General features: G+C 43.4%; 2 protein-coding genes across 2 annotated transcripts in view; both read left to right on the top strand.

Annotated features, from left to right (window-relative positions):
• Nucleotides 1-263: 263 nt before the first annotated feature.
• Nucleotides 264-20,183, top strand: cc2d1a (coiled-coil and C2 domain containing 1A). The gene is made up of 29 exons (XM_017457040.3): nt 264-467; nt 2,476-2,537; nt 2,669-2,807; nt 2,892-2,998; nt 3,313-3,540; nt 3,776-4,085; nt 4,195-4,304; nt 6,619-6,691; nt 6,850-6,936; nt 7,025-7,152; nt 7,347-7,419; nt 7,509-7,642; nt 8,050-8,161; nt 8,960-9,132; nt 9,329-9,451; nt 9,805-9,863; nt 10,288-10,404; nt 10,514-10,584; nt 10,763-10,821; nt 10,908-10,959; nt 12,426-12,525; nt 12,791-12,881; nt 13,018-13,173; nt 13,852-13,907; nt 14,085-14,157; nt 14,711-14,837; nt 16,099-16,175; nt 16,282-16,329; nt 16,762-20,183. Exons 2-29 carry the CDS (start codon nt 2,481-2,483, stop codon nt 16,792-16,794), a joined length of 2,973 nt encoding a protein of 990 aa, XP_017312529.1. The 5' UTR covers nt 264-467; nt 2,476-2,480; the 3' UTR covers nt 16,795-20,183.
• A 159-nt stretch (nt 20,184-20,342) lies between these two features.
• The window catches only part of mri1 (methylthioribose-1-phosphate isomerase 1), a 12,063-nt gene continuing 8,091 nt past the window's right edge, over nt 20,343-24,314 (top strand). The window contains exons 1-2 of the mRNA XM_017457095.3: nt 20,343-20,840; nt 22,901-23,124. Coding sequence (XP_017312584.1) covers nt 20,709-20,840; nt 22,901-23,124 — 356 coding nt within the window. The 5' untranslated portion in view covers nt 20,343-20,708. The remainder of the gene's footprint in view (nt 20,841-22,900; nt 23,125-24,314) is intronic.

Here is a 24,314-nt window from a genome sequence, read left to right as displayed (position 1 = left end):
CTGAGAACTGATTTCCTCAAGAAGTCTGGCAGTATCTCATGATTTTGTGGATTCGACTCAAAACAACTCAGGAATCGGGATGGAGTCGACTCCAAGAGAATCAAACAGGCTAATGAAAGATGTTAGAGACTGTTACTCAGTAATTATTAAATACTTTACTGTTCAATAATGATAGGATACTACACACATTACGACTAGTCATAATACATTTTTTAATGATATTCAGTCTGTTTTTTCTGCCCTCGCTTTGTTTTTTTGATTAGCTTCTCAAGCTAACACGGTACTGCCGTAAAGCGTGAAGTTGTCGTTGCTATTGGAGACGGGACGGAAAGTAGGAAGTAGTAGCAGGAGTGACAACAGCTGAGGATAGTTTTGGTGTTCAGAAGAGGTTTATGTTCGCTGAACGGGGCAATATTTCAGTAAACTGATATATAATACAACACAGTCCTACGAAACCTAAGCTGAAGGTAAGAATGTTCAGGAGATGGAAATCCTGCGTGTTTTTGTTTGTTTGTTTTTAGCTGTTAGCGTTTATCTGAGTGTCTAGCAGGTAGCATCTAGAGGCTGTATCTCATTATGGTGTCTTAGTCCCTAACTAAGTGCACTATTTAGAGGGTTTCGTTCGATGTAATCTAGCGCACTATATGTGCAATAGGGTGCCACTTTGGTTTAGCAAGACTGTCTTACTTGCTTCTTTATTTATGTATTTAAATCTGCATCACGAAATGTTTATAATCAATATTTCGATGCTGGTTTCTTGTCCAGCTACATACAACCACCAGCCCCTAACATTTAAGGTAATTAAAAGTGATATTTTATACTAAATAATAAAATCTCCGGAGAAATGAAACGGAAAATGAAGACATTAAGACACAGGTCAACACTGTGTATTCCCGGAAGTGTAGGTTATTTATGAGTGTGACGCCATACAGGTCCTAAGTCTCCTAATCAGATGTCTGTGCTTATTCAGAGAAGAATCTGCATTTAATTGACACAGTTTCTAATATTACTCCTGGATCCAGTCATTCAGCCAAGTGTCTACAGTTTATTTCACTCCATGATCTTTTCTGTTAACACTCTAAAGTCTTTGAAAACTTTCTTTTTTTTAAATCAGATTGGTCAGAAAGTGGTATTTGTCATCAACAGCACCTCAGACATTAGTGTCAGCTGTAATACAAGCAATAGATTTATATTAATGCGGTCTATGGGATAAGTTTTAGGGCGTGTCTCGATCAGGTGCCTAGTTCAGTAGTCAGGGTATCGATCAGGGAGTCGGCCATTTTAAGGGCTGTCTCGATCGCAAAATCCTTCCAGTTCCTAAAAAACCCCGACAATGCACTATGTTCCCTTACTGGAAATGACGTCATGTTTTCTGAAGCCTCTCAGCTCGGTTAAAAACGGTGGACAAACCCTGAGCCGACTTCCGTCTACAAATATAAGCGGCTTGTTATCGCTGTCGTGGCTCTCAACTGATTACTTACGTCAGCGATTATTTTACTTTATTTGACGTTTGATGGAATTTAATGACTTTTAAGTGTTTAACGATTTTTAAAAATCCGCCAGCTTGCTTGCGATCCTACTCGAAGTACCGTGACAGAATCGCGTGTGACAAAGCAAACACATTTATATGACCTTTAATGTCAGAAAGATGTAGGTCCTGCCTGTAGATAACGTCCTGATGTGTAGTGAGCCGGGGTCAATACCAGTACCCGAACTCATGTACACCGTAAACTGATTGAGACGCACCTATAGTTTCTACAGCGACTGCTTTGTTTATTTAATCTTTTATACGGTTTTCTTTCTCAAATAACAGAGATAATCCTTGATATCAGAGATTTCAGTAAAGGATTCACACGTTCACTGTAAGGAGTCTCCGGTGTCAGAGCTTTGTAATAGTCGGGAAACTCTCCGGGACTGAGGGGCGGTAACATGAAACACCGTGTTTTTTTCCCCCACTGTCTTATTAACTTCGAGAGAGAGAGAGAGAGAAAAAAAAGATTTGAGATGCTGCTATAACGTAAGTGAGAACAGGAACTAAATTGTGTGTTGGAGGTTCCACAACATGTAATGTAACTATAAATGGATAAAACATGTCATACTTTAATAAATGAATAAATAATAAAAAATATTCCACCTTCAAAGTGTGGGAGGCGGGGCCTAATTGGGAGGTGGAGTCCTACCAAACTGCACTTAGGCAAAATAGTGATTCTGGTCGTCCAGAAGGACGTCCAGTTACAACTGGTGTCTATATGTAAGTAAGGCAGATTTGAGGTGAGACCTCCATGACTTGTCAGTTTCACGTCAGAAATGAAGCAAACATCAGACACCAACCATATATCTTAGCTGAATGACTTTATTTGCTGTTAAAAAAGGATGTTTTTCTGATAAACTCCACATTTAATTGCTATTCAGGGTGCCTGACCGGGCTATCGATGACACCAGGTAAACCTGAACTTCCTTTTCATTGTGTTTCAGCCGTCATGAGTCGTGGCAGGAATCCTCCACAGAAAGGCCAAGGAGCCGCACGAGCCAAACAGGTAAACGTGGTCCGGAGCTCAAGACCGTCTCATTTCCCATTTTGCATCTCCACATCAACATCAGATATCTGCTGCTGGGTTTGTGATTATGGATTGCTTCATGAGTGACGTTACTTCCGTGTCTCTCTCAGATGGGTTTGCTCTTGGATCTGTCTCCGGACGCTGGCCTGGACGACTTGGGCGGAAATGAGAAGGAGTTAGAGGCAGAGCTTTTTGCTCTGATAGGAGGAGGCAGTGCTGGGCTGAAAGGGAAGAAAGAGGGTGGGAAAGGTGGGAAGCATAACTTCAGATGGAAAATAACTGATTTATTTCTTTTTAATTATCCTAATTTTTAAATTTCTGTTCCCATGGTAGCTCCTGTCCCCATGGAGGACATTGAGCGCATGGCCGCCCTGTGCATGAAGGACCTGGACGAGGACGGAGATGACGATGCAGACTTGGAGGACGACGCCGATCTCCTGGTAACGAGAGAACTCAGAACCATGCAATACGCTGGGGTTCAGATGGGAACCCTGAGTCTAAAGCCATTACTAGGTTGGGCTTGCCAGGATAGTTTTCACTCGCTACGTCAGCTTTTGTTTATTAGATGAACTTTTGTCTACTAGGTGTACGTTTCAATCACTAGGTTAACTTTGGTTGGTTTGGTTAGATTCGGTTGGTAGATTAGCTCACACCAAATTCAAACAACAAAGATCTTCACCAGTTTGGGGAAGAACAGATTTAGACAAAACAACTTGTTTGCTCCTCTATAATGTGATGTGTCTTTATAAATCAGGCTGAGCTGAATGAGGTTCTGGAAGATGATCAAGAGGAACCAGCTCCTGCACCAATCCTGTCTCAGTGCTCTAACATAACCCCTAAATCCACCCACACTACCCCGAGTGGTGCTGGCGGTCAGGAGTTTCTCCTGCAGGAGCGTATCAATATGTACCAGTTGGCCATCGCCAACGCCAAAGCTTCAGGAGAGGCCAGTAAGGCTCGTAGATACGACCGTGGACTGAAGGTGATTCGATGGTTCTTATGCTCATATTGTAATGCTAAACTAATTCCAATTTAAAGTCTAAATTGTGGGTTATAGCAAATGTATAGCTTCAGATACCTTATTTGTAAAATTGCCATGCTGTGAATCTTAGTACTTTCATTTCAAGCTGCTCTTTACAATTTTCAGGCCCAGAAATCTGCTAGCCAGAGAAGGCAACTGACGTGATGTGTGTTTGTGTGTTTAATTGTTGGTACAGACACTACAGTCCATGCTGGCTTCGGTGAAAAAGGGAAAACCCATTAACGAGGAGGAGATCCCGCCCCCCGTCGCTACTGGGGCTAAACCCACCACTGCACAGCAAGAACCAATCAGAGAACAAGAACAGCCTGCACCAGATCACGCCTCCCGGCCAAGGACCAACGAGAAACCGCTGCAGGAGGCGAAGCCTGTAGCCCCGCCCAAACCTCAGCTGCTGCAGCCGCCCAATCAGAAAACGCCGGCTGTGACGCCAGATACACCAGCCATATCGCCCTTAACTCCCATCCAGCCCAGTGCCCAGCATTCAGGTACACACACACACACACACACACACACACACACACACACACACACACACACACTGAATTTCCCAACATATTGTGCTAGATCACGTGTGTGAGCGTGTGTGAATTGCAGAGCTGAAGTCCAGTGTGTTGAGCAGACAGAGGGAATATAAACTGGCGGCTATTCAGGCTAAACAGAGCGGAAACACAGACCTCGCCAGACAACACCTTGTTGTCGCCAAGGTAACCGTTGCGTCCTGATTGTTTATTTATTTATTTTATAAAAGAAATTAGCATTAGTAAACACTTGTGAGGTTAATACACAATTGAGAAATGCCTGAGATGGTGTTTCTGTGAAAATGTGAAAACTGTCAAATATTTCATATATATATATATATATATATATATATATATATATATATATATATATATATATATATATATATATATATATATATATATATATATATATATATAAGCTTCCCCCTTAGTAGTGATGTCTGTATTGTGTTGAAAGCACTGGAAAAATCAAAAAACATGATCCTCACAATGCTCCCGGTATTCTCCAGGTGTAGATGTGATCTATGCATCACATAAATAATGGTGTCCTCAACCCCCATGCCTGGTCAGTAAGCAAACTGTAGAGGGTCTAGCTCTGAGCTCACTAGGGTCCACAGCTGTCGCAGTACAATCCTCTCCATGGACTTCATCAGGTGTGAAGTTAAGGCTACCGGTCTGAAGTGGTTTGGCTCACTCGGATGCGCAATTTTGGGTACTGGAACCACACAGGAAGTCTTCCACAGTACTGGAACTGTAGTCTCAGGCTCAGATTAAAGATGTGCAGGATGACCTCACTGAGCTGATCTACACAGTCTTTGAGCAGTCTGGAGTTGATTCCATCCGGGCCTGGGGCTTTTCTTGCCTTGATCTTATTTATTAATTGGCGGGGGTTATTGGCGATCCCTGATGAGTGGTATCGGGGGAGGGGTGTGAAACCTCCTCGAGTTTGGGATGGTGAGCAGTGGAGAGGTATGAGCTATGTAATGCTGATATCTCAGAAGCTCTGAGGTGTGAGGTGGATAATGCCGATATTCCTGGAGCATTGGGGGTGGAGGAGGGGGTGCCTAATGGCCCAAGAGGGAAAGGTTGAGTCGCTGACAGGTCTGAGGTCTGGTCGGAGGGGGGAGGAGATGGAGCCGAATTAAATCTATTAAAGAACAGATTTAATTAATTTGCCCTGTCATGGTCGCCGGATACAAGGCCCCTCCCATTGTCTTTGTTCTGACCTGAAATTGTTTTCAGTCCCCTCCAGACCGCTGTCATGTTGTTCTGTGGAAGGTGCTCCTCCAACTTTTTTCTGTAGCTGTCTTTTCCTTTCCTTATCTCCCCTCTGAGATGTTTTTGAACCCTACTCAGCTCATCTTTGTCCCCTAATCCGAACAGTCTCTTTTTTTTTTCCTTTAACAGAGCTTTGAGTTCTGGAGTCACCCAGGGTTTGTTGTTGAAAAAGCACAGAGCCTTTTTCCGAACCTTCCACGGTGTTCTCAATACAGAAATGAATGTAGTCCGTTACACAGTGAGTGAGACTGTTAATGTCCTCTCTGTGCGAACTACAGAGCATTTCCCGGTCTGTAAACTCACGACAGTGTCTTAGTGCCTCACTGGTCTCCTCAGACCATTTTCTCACATACCTTGTGATTGGAGGTTTTTTAATTCACCAACGGTATGTAGACAGACAGAAGATTGACCAGGTTGTGATCTGAGCGGCCAAGCGGGGGAAGTAGCTCACATGCCGCTGTAGTGTTAGCCGATGTGGGATGTAGACAGTTCTCGCGATGGCATGCGAGAACTCCCTCGGCAGGTAATATGGCCACATGCTAACCGTTAGCAACTCAATATCCCTAGTGCACCGCTGCTCTTTAACTCTGATAAGCCCAGGGTTACACCATCTCTCATTCACAAACATCACTCTTCCCCCACCCTTCCTCTTGCCGCTCTCCTTTGCTTTCCTGTCCGCTCTCACAAGTTGAAATCCGTCCAGTGTAACCAGTGAATCCGTACTGAGATCGCTCAACCACGTGTCTGTGAAGCACATGATGCTACACTCCCAGTACTCCCTCTGCAGCCTGGTTAGCGCCGTTCGCTCTTCCATCTTATTGGAGAGAGATCTCACATTCCCCATAATAACGGACGGAATGAACGGTTTGTACCCTTCACTCCCGGCGTTTAAGTCCTTCGCTTCGCCATCTCCTTCTCCTAATTTCCTCGGGGATCACTGGTCTTTCTGTAGGAGTATATCCTGGTGTTGCTCAGTGCTAACAGCTGCTCCCTAGTGTAAACAATAGAGCTGTGGCCGAATGGGTCTCCCAGTGCGGAGGGGTACAGTCCAACAAACAGAAAAATAAATATTGTTGACCTCCACAATTGAGTATCCATATCTGCAAACGCAACGCCGAAGATTAGTGTAGAGGGATATTGGGGAAATGGCCCATACCTATTCATCTTACTGTTTGACAATAAAGAAATTCTTTCTATTATCTGACTCTCCCCTTTACAGAAGTTGGACTCTATAGTGGAAGCGATGGACAGAGGAGAGCGTGTGGATGCCAGCTCACTGCCGCCCCCTCCTGGTCTGCCCTGAACATCACATGTCACTTATACTTTGATAATGTCAATAATCACTGTACATGTTCCATTCAATACATGGCTTTTGCTCGATCTCACTCTCTCTCTCTCCCTCTCACTCTCTCTCATACACACATACACTCTGCTCTTGCCCCTGTTGTAGTTGAGCGTTCTCCTCCAGCTCCTCAATCTGCATCTGCCAGACCCGCCCCTGCTCCTCCAACCACTGATAGTCCAGTACCTGACGCTCGTAAGTGTTCTGCTTGTGGGGGTATTTAGGCTTCAGTGCAACATTGATACCAAATACTAGTCTAGAAATAACTTGTGTGTGTGTGTAGCCCTTCCTGCTCCCCGTAACCTGGCCGAGGCACTGCAGCAGCGCATGGACAAATACAAGAGTGCAGCTGAGAGTGCCAAGAGCAAAGGAGATGACCGGAAAGCTCGCATGCACCAGCGCCTTGCTAAGGTAAAGAGGCCACACCTCCTTCACTGGGACTGACACCCACGGAGGCCACGCCTCCTTCACTGGGACTGACACCCACGGAGGCCACGCCTCCTTCACTGGGACTGACGGCAGTTAGATGTATCGGTGTTTGAGATTATAGACAAAATAATATTTGTTGTGTGTGTGTGTGTGTGTGTGTGTGTGTGTGTGTTTAGCAATATCAAGATGCCATTAAGGCGCACAAAGCAGGACGACCTGTGAATCTAGCAGAGCTACCAGTACCGCCAGGTAACACGCACACCTGAAGCGTACCAATGTCTGCGTGTCCGTGTGTGTCCAAGTGTGTTTATGGTAGTGTTTTTATTTCCCTCTCTCAGGTTGTCCTCCTCTACAGGGTGCCGAAAGCGCAGAGCAAAACTTCCTGGGTGTCCTGGAAACGGCCGTGAAACTGGCCAATCAGGATGCAGATGCAGGGGATGATGACGATGGGCAAGAGGAGGAAGGTGCAAAGGTAACATACCAAAAAAAGGACAATTAGAGGGAAGGACTGTGATTAAAATTCATTCGGAATGTTACAGTGATCAGGGAGGTGTAGAGTCGCTAGGAAAAGGAGCATCGTGAAATATTTCAGGAATCTCGCCAAAGGTTCCCTCAAACAAAATGTAGTCCTTCAGGCAGGACATGATTGGTGTTCTTGATTTATTTACGCAAAGATTTTAGCTAAATCTTTTAGCTAATTAGCTTAGAAAAGAGCTAATCTGTTGCTTTTATTTAGCTTTTAGCGATGTGTATGAAATGTGCTATATAAGTAAACTTGTCTTGCCTGGAAATTGCTACTTGGCTTTAATACACCATTTTAAAGTCAGTGGCTCTGCTTGTTCTCTGTATTGATCCTGGTTTTGGGTTGTTTTTGTATAGCCAGCGGTGCGTCCTGCTGCACAGAAAGCTCGAGCCCCCGCTCCCTCACACTCCTCGTCCCCTGCAGTGACCCCCACGGCCTCCACAGACACCCCCAGAGTGGGGTCTAAAGGTGAGTGGGTGGGTGTGTATCACCGAGGATCAGTATATTCTCCACTTTGCTGTATAATCCTCATCAATGGGGCAGCCATTTTAATTCGCTATAACATTTATATTGCCTCTAAACTTTCCCCTAGTCACATAGCGTCACTCACTTTAAATAACAAGCGTGACAATTATTACAGTACATGATTTAGCTTGATATATTTATGACAAACTATTGTAACTACTGAAGCAGCACAAGAGCAGTAAATACACTAACAAATGGGCACATTACCATAATTACTGGAGTCGCAATGTCACTTCTTTAGTAGCACTCTAAAAGCATTAGCAAATGGGCAGAATTACCATAAACGTTGGAGAAGAACTGTAAACGTGCTAACAAATGGTAAACGCTCATAACTGCTGGAGTAGGACTGTAGAAATGGATGAAATCATGATAATTTCCGAAGTAGCACTGTAGAACACTTAGGAAATGGACAAATGTGGCGTCATTTCTGGAGTAGCACTGTAAAAACAATAACCGATGGGCAAAATGACCAGAAACTGCTTATGTATCACTGCAAAAACACAAATAAATGTTAAATTACCACAGATGCTGGAGTAGGACTCTAAAACCATTCTGGCAAAATTACCATAAATGTTGGAGTAGGACTGTAACACCACTATCAAACGGGCAAATAACAATTACATATAAACAATTACATATAAAACTGCTAACATAAATCAGTGTGACTTGATGTAAGAGTGTGTGTGTGTGTGTGTGTGTGTGTGTGTGTGTGTGTGTGTGTGTGTGTGTGTGTGTGTGTAGTTCAGCAGCAGCTGGACTTCCTGCTCCATCGCAGGCAGCAGTTTATTAAAGCGGCCCTGCGCTCGAAGCAGATGAAGGATGTTCAGGGAGCAGCGCAGCACCTGCGCAACGCCAAGGGACTCGACCACATGATCACTGCAGCCAAAGGAGGCCTTCCCGTCGATATCAGCAAGGTGTGTGAGCTAGTGTTGGCATAATACTACCATTATGACTGTAGTACTGATACCACGTAAGTACAGCTATAACAGCATGCACATGAGATTACTCCATGGTGCGGTCAGAGTCTTTGTTTGCTCTCTAATTTGTTTCATTGACATTTACCTGACTGTAACTACCCCCCCCCCCCCCCCTTCCCCGCTCTGTGTGTAGGTACCCAGTGCTCCAGTGAGCGAGGAAGAATACGCTCTCTCTCAAGCTCGCTCGGCCTCTCTCTCTTCCCGCTTGTCCCAGCAGTACGCTCAGCTCATGGAGCGCCTCAGGCAGCAGCACGAGGTCAGCACGCGCTCGCCAACACTTTTTACCTGCATACTACACTCGTATTACACATTAAAAACAGGCGTTATAACACTGAACAGTGCAGTCTAATGTACTGCATTATCTAATAAACCCGTCATGTCATAATCCTGTTATTACATACGTAAACGGTTGGTGTTTTATCCGGTTGGAGGATGGAAATGACAAATTATGACCTTTAGTCAAATACACCATTAGTTCCTGCTGGTGCTGTTCTTGATCAGCAAATACTAAGAAAAATTCAATTTACTTTTAAACAAAGTAAAACTTTTTACAAACTTTTTCTCTCTCTCTCTCTCTCTCTCTCTCTCTCTCTCTCTCTCTCTGTACAGAAATGTCTGAGCTACTCGCAGCAGTTCACTCAAATGGGCAACATGGCCGAGACCACGAGGTAGGAGTTATTGGAATCGTTAAGCCAAAAAGAAATGGCGTGAATGTAACCGATCGGCCGAGACGTGACCTCACGCTGCTAACAAGTAGCATAAAAGTGCGTTTGTAGCTAGTGGACTCACGTAATTGGTGATTTTGAGATCGTTTGACTCGTTAAATCATCGCTGAGATGTAGCGTATACTGTAGAAACAGTTGATTCGAAGACATGGGGAGGTTTTTTGGGAAGGACAAGGGAGGAGCGCTCGGTCAAAGGGGTGGTCAATGAAGTCTGCTCATTAGCATATTAGACCCCGCCCACTAGCACAGTTCTCTGATCAGTGAGTTCAGCTGATGGATGTTTTTAATATAACATTCATAACCCACAAGCAGCATGAAATGAGAAATACTGGTGTGTGTGTGTGTGTGTGTGTGTGTGTGTTTGCAGATTTGAGAAGCTGGCGGAGGAGTGTATGAGTAATATTGAGCTGCTGAAGAAAGCTCACGCTAAAGGCTATCCTGTTCCAGGTCACCACACAGAGGAGCGTACCATCAACACCGTCAAGTAAACACACACACACACACACACACACACACACACACACACACACACACACACACAAAGTGCCAATATGAGATGACGTGGGCTGAATTGTGTCTCTGTCTCTCTGTAGGATTTTCCCCAATTTGACTGCCAGTGAGATGGAGCTGACAATCATAAAAGGAATCAACCTACCCACTCCAGGTGTGTGTGTGTGTGTGTGTGTGTGTGTGTGTGTGTGTGTGTGTGTGTGTGTGTGTGTGTGTGTGTGTGTGTGTGTGTGTGTGATGAAAAGATGAGTTCCTGCTTGTTTGTTCTTACATCATTCTCATTTCATCTCTCTCTCTCTCGCTCTCTCTCTCACTCTCTCTCTGTCCTGCAGGATTTTCAGCCCATGATTTGGACGCTAGTGTGCGCTTTGAGTTTCCCTTCCCTAGTTCGGTAAAAAAAAAAAGAACTGTCTCTCTCAGTCTCTCTCTCTGTCAAAATAGTATCATTGGTAATTGTATCGTTTATTTGTTGTGTAGGAAGAGGCTCAAAGAGACAAAACCAACACTGTGAAAAGCACCAACTGCCCAGGTATACACACACACACACACAAACCATTTAACCACGTCTTCCACTATCAAGCGACAGATGACCTTTCAGCTCTTGTGTAGGTTTGCAGCAGTGACAAGTTTCGTGTTTAATTATAATCCCGTAGAGAAAAATCCAAACAATTCTCTTCTCTCACCACTTCCCATCCTGCATTTACTCTCCATGTAACCGCTTTGGCTCAGAAACATGGAGGGGAGACCTATAACCATGGTCTCATTATCTTCTTGGTAATATTACAGTATTAAAAATGGTGGCTGTGCAGCCTGTCAATCAAAGTGGCAGCAGCCAATCACGACTGTCCATTACACACCGACTTCCTGTGTGTCCAAAGAAGTTTCTCATTGCCCTTCAAACGCCCTGATTCGTAGGTATTGTGTGGTACAGTCCCCTCTATAAGTATTGGAACGGCAAGGTTCATTCATTTTTTTGTTTTTGCTGTACAGTACACTGAGGACGTTCGGGTTTGAGATCAAAAGATGTCTGAGTCGATAGATCAGAATTTAAGCTTCTATTTCCTGATATTTACATCTAGATGTGTTGAGCAACGTGGCACCTTAGGTTTGAACCCACCCATATTTTTTTTTTGGTCAAGTGATCAAAAATATTGGAACATTGATTGTTTGAAGAATGGAACTTCTGTACTTGGTCTGACATCTGTAGTTTCACTTGTGAAGACTGCATTTGTTGTTAAAACGGATAAACCAACATGAAGACCAGAGAGCTGTCTATGGGAGAAAAGCGAGCCATTTTGAAGCTGAGAAAAGAGGGGAAACCAATACACCAATTTGGAATGTCTTGACAGAAAAAGACAGAAGCCACTGGTGTACTGAGCAACTAGACACAGAATGGGTCAGGCAAGGAAAACTACAGACAAAAACATTGTGAGAGCTGTGAAGAAAACCCCAAAAACAATAGTCACCAACAACCTCCACAGGGCAGGGATGAAGGTATTACAATTCACCGTTTGAAGAAGACTTCGAGAGCATAAATATACATGCAGACCTTTCATCAGCAGTAAGAATCAGAAAGCCAGATTGGAATTTATTTAATAGTTTGTTGTTTAAGGCCTCTAGATGTAAATACCAGGACATCAAAACTGAAATTGATATCAAACCCAAATGTCTTCAGTGTATAGCAAAAACAAAAGAATTGGCCTTGCTGTTCCAATACTTTCGGAGGGGACTGTAGTTATGTATAGGTTTTTGGAAATTTACATGAGGAAATTGAGATCCGGTGATGTTTATATAAGATTCATGATGACCATTTTAGCTAGTATCATTTCTACTGGAAGATTTTTTTTTTTTTTTTTTTTAAAGATAAACACCTAAAAAGGCCACACCCACAACAGACCTGAAGCGACATCAGTCATACACTCGTGGGATTGTGTGAACACACGGTCAGATTATTTTCTCTCTCTTTCTCTTTTCCCTTTCCTCTGTGACCAACAGAGTTCAGAGCACAGTTTAAGCTGCAGATCAACCGAACACACCGAGGCTTTAAGAGAGTGGTGCAGACCAAAGGCATCAAGTTCGAGGTCGTCCACAAAGGGTGAGGCTTTCTTGTACTTCTCCATCATTCACCAAACTTTGTTTTAATGTGCAGTTTAAAAAAAAAAAAAAACCTGAGCACTCGAAATGCACACCATGCATTCACAACTCGCACCACGCTTACTTTTTACCTGGACCACAGGTCACCTGAGAAAAACTAGAAATGAAAAATCAACGTCAATGAAAATGTGACTGTGAATTTATGTGTGTGTGTGTGTGTGTGTGTGTGTGTGTGTGTGTGTGTGTGTGTGTGTGTGTGTGTGTAGTGGCCTCTTCAAGAATGATAAGGTGGTGGGAAATGCTCAGCTGAAACTCGAAGCACTGGAGAATCAGTGTGAGATCAGAGAGATTATAGATGTGAGTTGTACACACACAGACTCACTCATGTTTCTCACTCATAAAATATCACTCACTCATCAGAATCCTCGTCATATCTATACATCAAAGACATACAAAAATGTGGTTAACAAGTGAGGTGCTGTCTGTGTGTAAGGTGCTGGATGGCAGGAAGGCGACAGGAGGGAAGCTGGAGGTGAGGGTGAAGATTCGGGAGCCACTGAGCGGGGTCCAGCTTCAGCCCGTCACAGAGAAATGGATCGTAGTGGATCCACCGGCCATCACCCCCGACAGAGAGAGAGCAAGAGAACGGGTAAGAACAGACACTCGGCGAGAGAAAGAGGGATAAACTGATGAAGGACAGAACAGAAGAAATAAAAGGATGAAAAAAGTAAGCGTGAAATCATGGAGCATATTTGGGGGGCCAGGCACCAAAGATGACCTTAGGGGGCCATGCATGAAGTATCATATTAGCACCCTTTTTTTTCCCCATTCTTTTTAATCTGGTGGAATGTTCATCTGCATTCAGTTATTGTAGAATGTTGCCTACATTTCATCATCGTCATTGTTGTTCTTTATAAAAAATTTGACCTGCTTCTCTATTCTTGTTTTTTGGTCTTTTACATTTTTGATTATGTTTTGGCACATTTTTGGGAATATTTCACTTTTTAAAAAAAATATAATAAAAAAGGGCAGATTTAACAGACGTGTTGGTAACGAATGCACTGTTCCGTCCTACACACAGATTTATTTCTCTCTGTTTAACTAGGCTATAAAGCGCATCCTGTCTCTCCACTGGGCATATTTGCATTTTTGTTTTGTTAACACGGATAATAGTGTTATTTTTCAGCGCACCATTCAGAAAGCCATGTCTTACATCTATTCTATTACTACCATAAAAATCCCATGAAACCCCCCGTTATCATCATCATCATCATCATCATCATCATCAACTTGCAGCTACAGTTCATATTTGATTCTTTCCCAATAGGCACCTTCACCAAAATCCAAACCCCGCAATGATCAAGGAAAGAGCATCCAACCAGGGTAATACACTGTGTGTGTGTGTGTGTGTGTGTGTGTGTGCGCGTGCGCGTGTGCGTGTGCGCGCGCGTGTGTGTGTGTGCTGTAAGTAATAGACAACCTAACCAAAAATCTAACAGTTGAATAGATGAAATTGTATTGCACAATTGTCTGAGTATAGAGCTCTTTTCTTCTTTTCAGTCCTTCACCTCCTCAATACAAACTCCACAGCTTCAGCCTCCTCAACTACGACAAGGAAAGACTAGAGAGGAAGGTCAGTGTGTGTGTGTGTGTGTGTGTGTGTGTGTGTGTGTGTGTGTGCTGTATCATATTATAAATTGCATGCATTGTCATGCTAAACATCATTTACCTTACATTAGCATAATTACTTTCTTTGGAAAGAGATTCCTGTGGCGCTCTGGTTAAAAAGAACGTACAGCGGCGGTGCTGTATCCGGTTGTATACCGAATTGTTTCATTACTGTTCGCACAAATTAGCATTAAATAGAAATAAAAATACAGCTTTCGAACGTTCGCCTTAGTAACAGCTTACCTTTTGTAGCTCTTGGATGTAACTGGATGCAGAGTTTAGAAATCCTTCTACCAGAAGAAGTACGTTAATTTTGAGAGCTTATAAACCGACATCGTCTTCAAAAGATTAAACGTTCAGGATGGATATTTTACTGTGAGGGTCATTCGAAAATTGCGTCTTATAACACTGCCTTTCTGTACACATCACAGGACCTGATGGACGGTGGGAGTGGGGGGGGGGCCCCCACCAAAACCTGGTTTATATTTAGGTCAGACTGTTTGTTTCTCCGTCCACAGATTGGTGAGTGTAAGAAAAATAGACGGGATCCACCACCAGACCTGCTGAACCAGCATAAAGAGATCTGTCAGCGACTGCACTGGCAAAAATCCTACTTGGGGAGAGGATCCTCAGCGGTGTTAGCAGGTCACACACACACACACACACACACACACACACACACACACACACACACACACACACACACACACAGGAGAAGAATGCCTTCATTTACTTATTCTTATAATACTTTACCGCGAACATTTAAAGTGACCTATATACAATATGACACCATGCATTTCAATATTTATAGCTCATCAACAAAAAGCTGTTGTCATGGCAACAGAATAAATATTATTATATTTAGGTGGCTTTTCTTTTGGATAATAAGTCCACTACATAACGTGGCACTCTCTCCTCTCTGTCTCACATTATCTCTCTCCTCTCTTTCTCTCTCTCTCTCACACACATTATATCTCTCCTCTCTCTCTCTCTCACATTATCTCTCTCCTCTCTCTCTCTCTCTCTCTCTCTCTCTCTCTCACATTATATCTCTCCTCTCTTTCTCTCTCTCTCTCTCTCTCTCTCTCTCTCTCATTATCTCTCTCCTCTCTTTCTCTCTCTCTCTCTCTCTCTCTCTCTCTCTCTCTCTCATTATCTCTCTCCTCTCTTTCTCTCTCTCTCTCTCTCTCTCTCTCTCTCTCATTATCTCTCTCCTCTCTTTCTCTCTCTCTCTCTCTCTCTCTCTCACATTATCTCTCTCACATTATATCTCTCCTCTCTATCTCTCTCTCTCTCTCTCTCTCTCTCGCTCTCTCACATTATATCTCTCCTCTCTTTCTCTCTCTCTCTCTCTCACATTATATCTTTCCTCTCTATATCTCTCTCTCTCTCTCTCTCTCTCTCTCTCTCTCTCTCACATTATCTCTCCTCTCGATCTCTCACATTATCTCTCTCCTCTCTCTCTCTCCTCTCTCTCTCTCTCTCTCACATTATCTCTCTCCTCTCTCTCTATCTCTCACATTATCTCTCTCCTCTCTCTCTCTCTCTCTCTCTCTCTCACATTATACATTATATCTCTCCTCTCTCTCTCTCTCTCTCTCTCTCTCTCTCTCTCTCTCACATTATATCTCTTTCTCTCTCTCTCTCACATTCTCTCTCCTCTCTCTCTCTCACATTATATCTCTCCTCTCTATCTCTCTCACATTATCTCTCTCTCTCTCTCTCTCTCTCTCTCTCTCTCTCCCACTTTATATCTCTCCTCTCTTTCTCTCTCTCCCACATTATATCTCTCTCTTCTCTCTGTCTCATATTTTCTCTCACACACATTCTCTCTCTCTCTCACACACACACGCACACACACATCATGCTCTCGCTCTCACATTATCTCTCTCTCTCTCTCTTTTAGAGTATGATAGTGTGTTAAATAAGTTCGCTGTTGGTCTTGCTGATTCAGTGAAGAAGTTTTCCAGTGAAGGCAACAGAGTGAGTAAACACACACACACACACACACACACACGTATACACAGATCGCCGTAAACATGTTGCCGTTCCTTTCTAGTTGTCTTTATCACGTTCTCTCTGTGTTCAGGAAGCAGCTAAAGATGCACTAGGAAGACTGAAGCTGGTGGAGGTGGAGGTAAGTTTACTGGTGAACTAGTTTAGCTATAGCTGGAGTTAGTAAAGGAGGTTATCGCTAGAGAGCGAGCTCTGCTCACTTGAGTTTCCTTTTGAATAATTTCCAAACAAGCCTCCATACTCTGTATCGCTCGTCCCACACGAGCAAAAACGGAAAGATTTCTTTTCAGCCTTGAGACCTTTAAACGTGTATGTTGCCGCTGTGAATGACAGGTCGTTGTTTATTCGTGTCAGAGAGTGAGCGTGGTTTGGGTCGGATAAAGAGCAGTACCGAGTGTTTGTACTGTCTCAGTAATCACTTTATTCAATATTGGCATTACAGCCAAAACCCAAAAAACAAACAAGAACGCTGATTGCGATACGTTCAGAGTGTGTCACTTTACTCTCTCTCTCTCTCTCTCTCTCTCTCTCTCTCTCTCTCTCTCTCTCTCAGATGGAGTCTCTAAGGAGGCAGCGTTCTGCGTGAACATGTACAGGAGGTGGAAGTTCACGGGCGTCGGAGAACCGTTCTCACACGCAGAGCATCACCCTTTCTTCTCCCTGCTCTTTCTCTCTCTCTATATCCTCTTATACAAACACTAATGATATTTTAGTCCACAATCACCTGAGATTCACTGGACTACTTTACTGAGGAAAAAAAATTGTACTGGTCTGTATGGAAGGCCAACGAGTCCGTGTGTTATTTAGTTTCTCTTATCTGGAGTATATCCAGATGTGTAACCCTGTCTAACATCTGTTTAACTAATTATTCAACATTATGCAAATTAGCTCCGCAGCACATCCAATAGATGAGCTATACTTTAATTTGTTTACATACAGTTACCTGAAATTTCTAATTGAAACGTCTGGCCACGCCCACAAACACGTCTCACTTGCTAGTGGGAAGAAAGGATTCAGCACCAGCTTGTTAACTCGCCGCTCAGCATCTCCGGCCCTGTGCACGCGGTCTGTTCTCTCAGTAACGATTATTCATTCAGGAGAAACGAAAGGGAAAAGTCACAGGACAAAAAAACCCCCCAAAAAACAGTAACGCACGGCCTCTGTGGACGTCCATATGATCAGGATCAGACGACTCCAGCGTCGTAAACACGAAGCACTACTTATTGTATCGAATGTTTTTGAGTCATGTGACTCTGGGCTTATTTTTATAACGACAGAACAGTTTGGCCTGAAATGAAATGTACACACTACAGGACCTGTTGGCTGTCTGGCGTAAGGGAAGGGAAGGAAACATGTCCTGAGAAACAAGTTGTTCTGCTTTAAGATGTAGCGAGGGTTTTTTATTTATATATATAAAGGTGTGTCACACAGGGTCAGAAACTACAGCAGAGACAATGGAAAATCTCCTCAAAGCCGAGTGACCAGACACAAGCTTTTTAAAAAAAAATATATATATATATATATATATATATTTTAGAAACAAGGGTGTAGGCTATAACCTTATTCGTTGGTTCCGGTACAGAAGTGCACCCAGAAGGCTCTCGGATGATCTTCTTAGCATTCGGGGTGGTTGTGTACGTTTAGTTTTTGGCCAAACTGCTTCTTTAGCGATCATTTGCACATTTGATGAGGCGTGTAGCAGTACTGCTACTTTTCTGATTTCTCCATCTGCCCTCCTCTGTCTCCGTGCTCTCTGTGCCTTCTGTGAGAGCGTGTGTGTGTGTGTGTGGTGTAAATCCTTATAGAGAGCATATGAAGAATAATCTGGTCTCTGCACTGAGTTTCTGCTTAATCCTTCCTCTGTGCAGCTCAGCATGCTGTGATACAGGGATAATGCTAACACTCCACCGGGGAAGTTTAATGGGACGGGAATAGAGGGTTGTATATGTGTACGTAGGGGGAAAGGAGGAGGGGTGAGGATCCATGGTCTGTAATCGGGGATTAACCCTCGTCTGGTTGCCCGGGTGACCTTTGAACTACAGTGGAGCGACAAAGCGAACAATCTGACTGTGGGACGTTTCATAGCCAGCATTTGGATAAAATGACAGAAGTCCAGAGGAACCATGCATTCTTCTTCTTCTTCTTGCATCATTATCACAATAAACCACAGGGAATCTATGCTTGCTAGATAGCCAATATCTACGTAGTACACTCTGGAGCTTCTCCTGCCTACACGATCCTCGAAACAAATAACGTACGGCCTCTCTGGACTTCTATACATAAGTGAAGCCCTGTCAGGTTTCAGCTCTCGGATGTGTGATCTTCCAACTCACCTTCAGCACACCTGAGCCAGGTGATCAGGTGCAGATCGTGGTCTTCGGGGACTACGTAGGGAAATGAGGGCTGTGTCCCAAACACTAGCAACTGTGAGAAAAGAGTTCATTCTGAATCCTAAAATAAAAACAAAAATATTTAGGAAATAGATTTTTTGCGCCCTGGAAGCTTGCTGGTTAATCAGCAGATGAGCTGTTCTCATACAGGAGAGCTCTCTACCCGCATGAACCAGCTCCGTTAGCTAAAGCCTGACAGAGATCGCAGTGATGCTAAACAAATGCAACCGATATTGTAGCTAATTTAGCACTTCCTGTTATTATACAGTCTGTTATTTTGAATGCTAATACGACTAGATGCTGTTCCTCAGCGTTAAAACCGACATGCACGTGTTGGTAGTGTGAATCACTCGGCTGCTGAAACTAGACCGCGTTAAGATTCAAAAACAACGACTGTCCTGGGGTATAAAAAAAGAAAAGCGCAGATTGTGAGCGATCTATCATTTGGAACAAAGCCGAATGTACGACTGTATCGGGGGAGGGGCTAATTTACTCTGCCTCGTTCTACCTCGTTTCTAATTCGTCAGCTAGTTACCGAGACCTTCATGAGCTGGATCGTTGGTGTCCGAGTTTCGAGTTCGGCTTGGGTTCGTGGTAGCAAATTTCCTGTCTGATGTCAGCGCGACACCAGAATTGCGGCACTTTTGAATTGCAGCTTCATCGGTTTTGTAAATCTGTAACGTAGCTTTTCGTTTGGGATGAACCAATTTTCATATATTACTTAACGTTCCCACGTTTTACCTGCAGAGTTTCTTTCAACCCCGCCCCCTCGGCCACCCCTGGTCCCGCCCCCCTCCGAAAACCTCTCCGACGACGTCGGGTTGGGTTCTACCCCTCAAAATGCTCCAGTGGTAACTCGTTTGTGTCCGTGAACATTGGAGGCAAAACCAGCGATCCGTAAAAACCCGGACTAGCCGTAATTTTTATTTTTGACAGGAAATTAGCTCCATTAAAGTGTTGCTACAAGTAAACCCCCTCAGTGGAAAGCCCTAATCATGCAGGTATCCCGTTAGGAAAGTGTGCGTGGGACAATCGCAAACCACGTGTTTTCCTTCTCTTTCTTGCACTCACTAAAAAAAAAAAGCCTCAGCGTACTTCCTGCAGAGACAATACGCCGTTATTGCGGAGGAAACGGACGTCGTGTGGAGGCATTGCTCGCCCCACACTAGGTTTGCTCAACCAGGTTCAGTCCAAAAAATTATCACTTTAAGGAGCATTAGTTTTCTTCCAGTAAATTCTGAACAGCGCCACCTACAGTACTGGAGGCCTCATACCACCTATACAAGCTTCACAGACTTCTCTGTATTAATCACCCTGAGGCTTTTATGCTATAGAATGTTTAACATAACAAGGTTCTGGGATTATAATATACATTCTAACTTTACAAACACCTTCCTCTATAATACTTAAAAATATGGCAATCAGAACAAATGTATGTATGTATTAATGTATGTGGTCTATTTTTGGCAGCGACACTATAACACTGTGTATCCGAGGTGATTGCTTGGATGTCTTATTGATATTTACTGCAGATGTTTTTGGGCAAATGTCTTATGATGACTCATTAAAGTATGATGCTAAAGTATACATGTCTGGTTGTGCTGACTTGGATTAAGGTTTAGTATAGCTTCATTAATAATTATGTCAGTGGAAGGTCCTCACAAAGACAGTATGACAAACGTGTGTGTGTGTGGAACTAGTGTTTGTTATTTATTTATTTAATTAATTAATTAATTAATTAATGTCCGTCCAAGGGTTAGCGTGTAAAGTCTCACGTGTGCGCGCCAGTCGGTCTTTACTAAGGAGACTGGCGCGCGCATGAGAATCGAAAACGGTGGGCGTGACCAAAAAAAAAAAGAGCCTTGCGTTTCCTGCCGGAATGAGCACGTGCTTCCGCGAGAGAGGTCCCTCTGTCAAGTCGGTGCGCGTTGTTGTCGCTGCTGAAGCCCTTTAAATCGCACCCACACCGAGAGGCTTTCACGCGCGCCCGCGGCCCGGTGTTTGGGGGGTTTTTTGTTGTTGTTGTTGTTTTTGCCCCTCCTCACTGTATCCTTCGTGCATAACGTTCACCGGAACCTGAACTCGACTTGAGCAGGTCTGAAGCGGGGTCATGACGCTAGAAGCGATCCGGTACCGGGCCGGGTCTCTGCAGATCCTCAACCAGCTGCTGCTGCCGCGGGAGACCGTGTACGAGGAGATCCGCTCGGTGCAGGACGGATACGAGGCCATCAAGACCATGAAGGTACGAAAGAGCAGCACATCTTTCACTTCTTTCTTTCTTTCTTTCTTTCCTTCCGGTTGGCATTTTATGTATGTATTTATTTATTTATAAATATCACGGTGCGTGAAGAACGTTAGAGCGCGAGGCACGCAGACGCTTCTTTGTGTCAACCGCTTTTGTTCGCGCGTGCGCGCGTCAGCGTCTCCGTTGATGTGCTCGAGCTCTACAGCGTCGCGCTCGCGCTGGGTGACTGAACGGAACCTGTCTGCATTACGGGAAGCTCAAACCCCGATCTTTAATTCTATTCTTCTTCTTCTTGTATTTTTGTTTAACCTCCTCGATGATGTGTCACTTGTAGAAGCGTCCCGCTGCCTCCCCGTTTTCCGTCCAATTATTCCTCTGTGCGCGTCATCGTTTTTAATTAGAGGTGCTCGCGCCCTGCTGTTTCAGCCAACCGAGCTGCAACATGAATTATTGATGTTGCAGCTAGCTCTTTTAGCTTCCTTTCGCTTTCCCCCTGCACGAGACGGTGTACGAGCTGAAATGGTTTGGATATTACTTTAGCTATTGTGGGGTTTATACACTCCGAGGTCCTCCTGTAAGCAGATGTGGTTTGCTGAAGTAGCCTATGAATTATTATTATTTTTTTTTTAACATATTTGTCTTTAAATTGAGTCATTTAGCCAATTAGAGGTGGCTCTGATGTGGCTGTTTTTCAGAAATGTATTTGACATCTATAAATATTTTAATGTATTAGATGGGTAACTGTTTAATGTGACATCACGTTGATGATGATGATGATGACTCTTCATGGAGAATGGTCTCATAATGACACTACCTTTCCCTGTTTGCGGTGCCATAATGGTAATATTCTGGGGGAAGTTATGTAAATGAGATAAACGTAAGTTGCTCTGGATAAGGGTGTCTGCCAAGTGCCATAAATGCAAATGTAAATATCCTTCCCCAGAGTGTGATGTCACGATGGTCATAACTTCCCCAGGGTGTCGGGTCGTGATGGTCATAACTTCCCCAGGGTGTCGGGTCGTGATGGTCATAACTTCCCCAGGGTGTCGGGTCGTGATGGTCATAACTTCCCCAGGGCGCCATGCCACAGTGGCACAATGCTTTTCATAATAGTAATAACTTTTCCTGGAGTTTGACGTAGAACAGGCACAATTTTTTCCTGCAGTTTAACATCACGCATTGAGTCATAATGACAATCAGTAATCTTCCTCAGAACACAATGTTGTAATGGTGATCAGCTTTCCTGGAATGTGATGTCACAGTGGCAGTAACCATTACCTCAGAGTGCTGTCACTAATAACAAAAAAAAAGTGCTGTCATTATGGTAATAACTTTTCCCCTACAGAGTGATAACACTTCCTGGAATGTGGTGTAAGGGTAACAGTCTTTCACTGATTGTGGTGTCTTACATACATTTAAAAAAAAAAAAAAAAAAAAAACATTTTTTACCTCTAGTCATAATAATTTTTTCAGGAGTAAGCTGTCGTAATGGTCAAGCCTCCAAGATTACAGTTCAGCACAGAAGATTGGGAGGAGGGGGGTTTAAAATTTTAGAGGGTTTTTTTTTTGTATGTCATTAAGGAAAGTAACATTGAGAGCCATTTTCAGATGGGGGAGGGGGAAACATTATCAAAGCTGTCTGGTTTTACTGCAGAAACCGAAGCAAGTGCAAACCAAATTCTGCAGAAGAACTATGGAAGGTTCTCTGAGATGTAGGACAGACTTGGCAGTCGAGTTCCTTATACCTGCATGAGTGTACTTGAGAGAATTTAATGCAGGTTTCAACTAAAAGGCTGGTCATGTCAAGTAGTGACTTGGGTTTGTTTTTTTTTAAACTGTCTTCTGCAATTTATAGTAATTTCTCTGATGTCTATAAACTTTTCTTTTCATTACTTTGAAAGCATCGTTGCTGTACAGATTTTCTATACATATGCCTAAGACCCTTGCCGGTGCTGTATATACTCATCCTCATTTCATGTGACATGTATCCGTTGTGAAAGACCACCCTATTAAGTGCCCTAATGACCCTTCTGTCTCATGACCTTTTGACCCTTTAGGTGCGTGGCGCTCCTGCCATCGCCATTGTGGGCTGCCTCAGCCTGGCAGTGGAGCTCCGGGCGGGTGCCGGGGGTGATGACCCAGTGTCCTTCATCAGGGAGTCTCTGTGTCACCTGACCTCAGCACGGCCCACCGCCGTCAATATGGGGCGAGCAGCACGAGAGCTAATGGAGTTCACCGAGAATGAGAGCATGGAGAAAGGAGGAGAGCAACTCCGAGAAAGGTATAAGGGTTTAAAAAACTGATGCAACACTGCGACTCCAATTAGGCTTGTATGTATGTATGTATGTATGATGCATGAATTATATTGTGTTTGATTCTTGCTTCTTAGCCACTGAAGTTTTCAGTTTCATATTTATATATAGTTTATTTGACATGTAATTTATAGTAATAATCTCCTCAGGTAACTTTAGCTGCTGTAATATTTTTGCATTTACTTTATTTATTTCATGGCATTTGGCAGACGCCCTTATCCAGAGCGACTGCAATTTATCTCATTTTTACAACAGAGCAGTTTAGGGTTAAGGGCTTGAGCACGACCCTTAACCCTCAACTGCTTGGCAGTGCTGGGATTTTGAACTCACGACATCTTAACCACTGAGCTACCACTGCCCGTAATAACTTCCCATGATAACTTTAGCTGCTGTAATAACTTCCTGTGGTAACTTTCATTATAACAGTAAATTCCTGTGGAAAGTTTTGCTATAATAACAACTTCCTGTGGTACCTTTAGCTATAATGATGACTTCCTGTTGTAACTTTAGCTATAAAGATGACTTCCTGTTGTAACTTTAGCTATAAACATAACTTCCTGTGGTACCTTTAGCTATAAACATAACTTCCTGTGGTACCTTTAGCTATAAACATAACTTCCTGTGGTACCTTTAGCTATAATGATGACTTCCTGTCGTAACTTTAGCTATAAAGATGACTTCCTGTGGTAACTTTAGCTCTAAAGATAACTTCCTGTGGTAACTTTAGCTCTAAAGATAACTTCCTGTGGTAACTTTAGCTCTAAAGATAACTTCCTGTGGTACCTTTAGCTCTAAAGATAACTTCCTGTGGTACCTTTAGCTCTAAAGATAACTTCCTGTGATACCTTTAGCTCTAAAGATAACTTCCTGTGGTACCTTTAGCTATAAAGATAACTTCCTGTGGTACCTTTAGCTATAAAGATAACTTCCTGTGGTACCTTTAGCTATAAAGATAACTTCCTGTGGTACCTTTAGCTATAAAGATAACTTCCTGTGGTACCTTTAGCTATAAAGATAACTTCCTGTGGTACCTTTAGCTATAAAGATAACTTCCTGTGGTACCTTTAGCTATAAAGATAACTTCCTGTGGTACCTTTAGCTATAAAGATAACTTCCTGTGGTACCTTTAGCTATAAAGATAACTTCCTGTGGTACCTTT

Source organism: Ictalurus punctatus, chromosome 26, assembly GCF_001660625.3.
Source record: "Ictalurus punctatus breed USDA103 chromosome 26, Coco_2.0, whole genome shotgun sequence".
Lineage (NCBI taxonomy): Eukaryota > Metazoa > Chordata > Actinopteri > Siluriformes > Ictaluridae > Ictalurus > Ictalurus punctatus.
Note: the sequence above shows the minus strand (reverse complement) of the source record. Positions and strands in the feature narration are given on the sequence as shown.

Coding starts and splice junctions, on each gene's coding strand:
- cc2d1a (XM_017457040.3), top strand. CDS start 2,481: ATGAGTCGTGGCAGGAATCCTCCACAGAAAGGCCAAGGAGCCGCACGA. Junction 6,937..7,024: donor TAGTCCAGTACCTGACGCTC/GTAAGTGTTCTG, acceptor GTGTGTGTGTAG/CCCTTCCTGCTCCCCGTAAC. Junction 10,822..10,907: donor AGTTTCCCTTCCCTAGTTCG/GTAAAAAAAAAA, acceptor TTTGTTGTGTAG/GAAGAGGCTCAAAGAGACAA.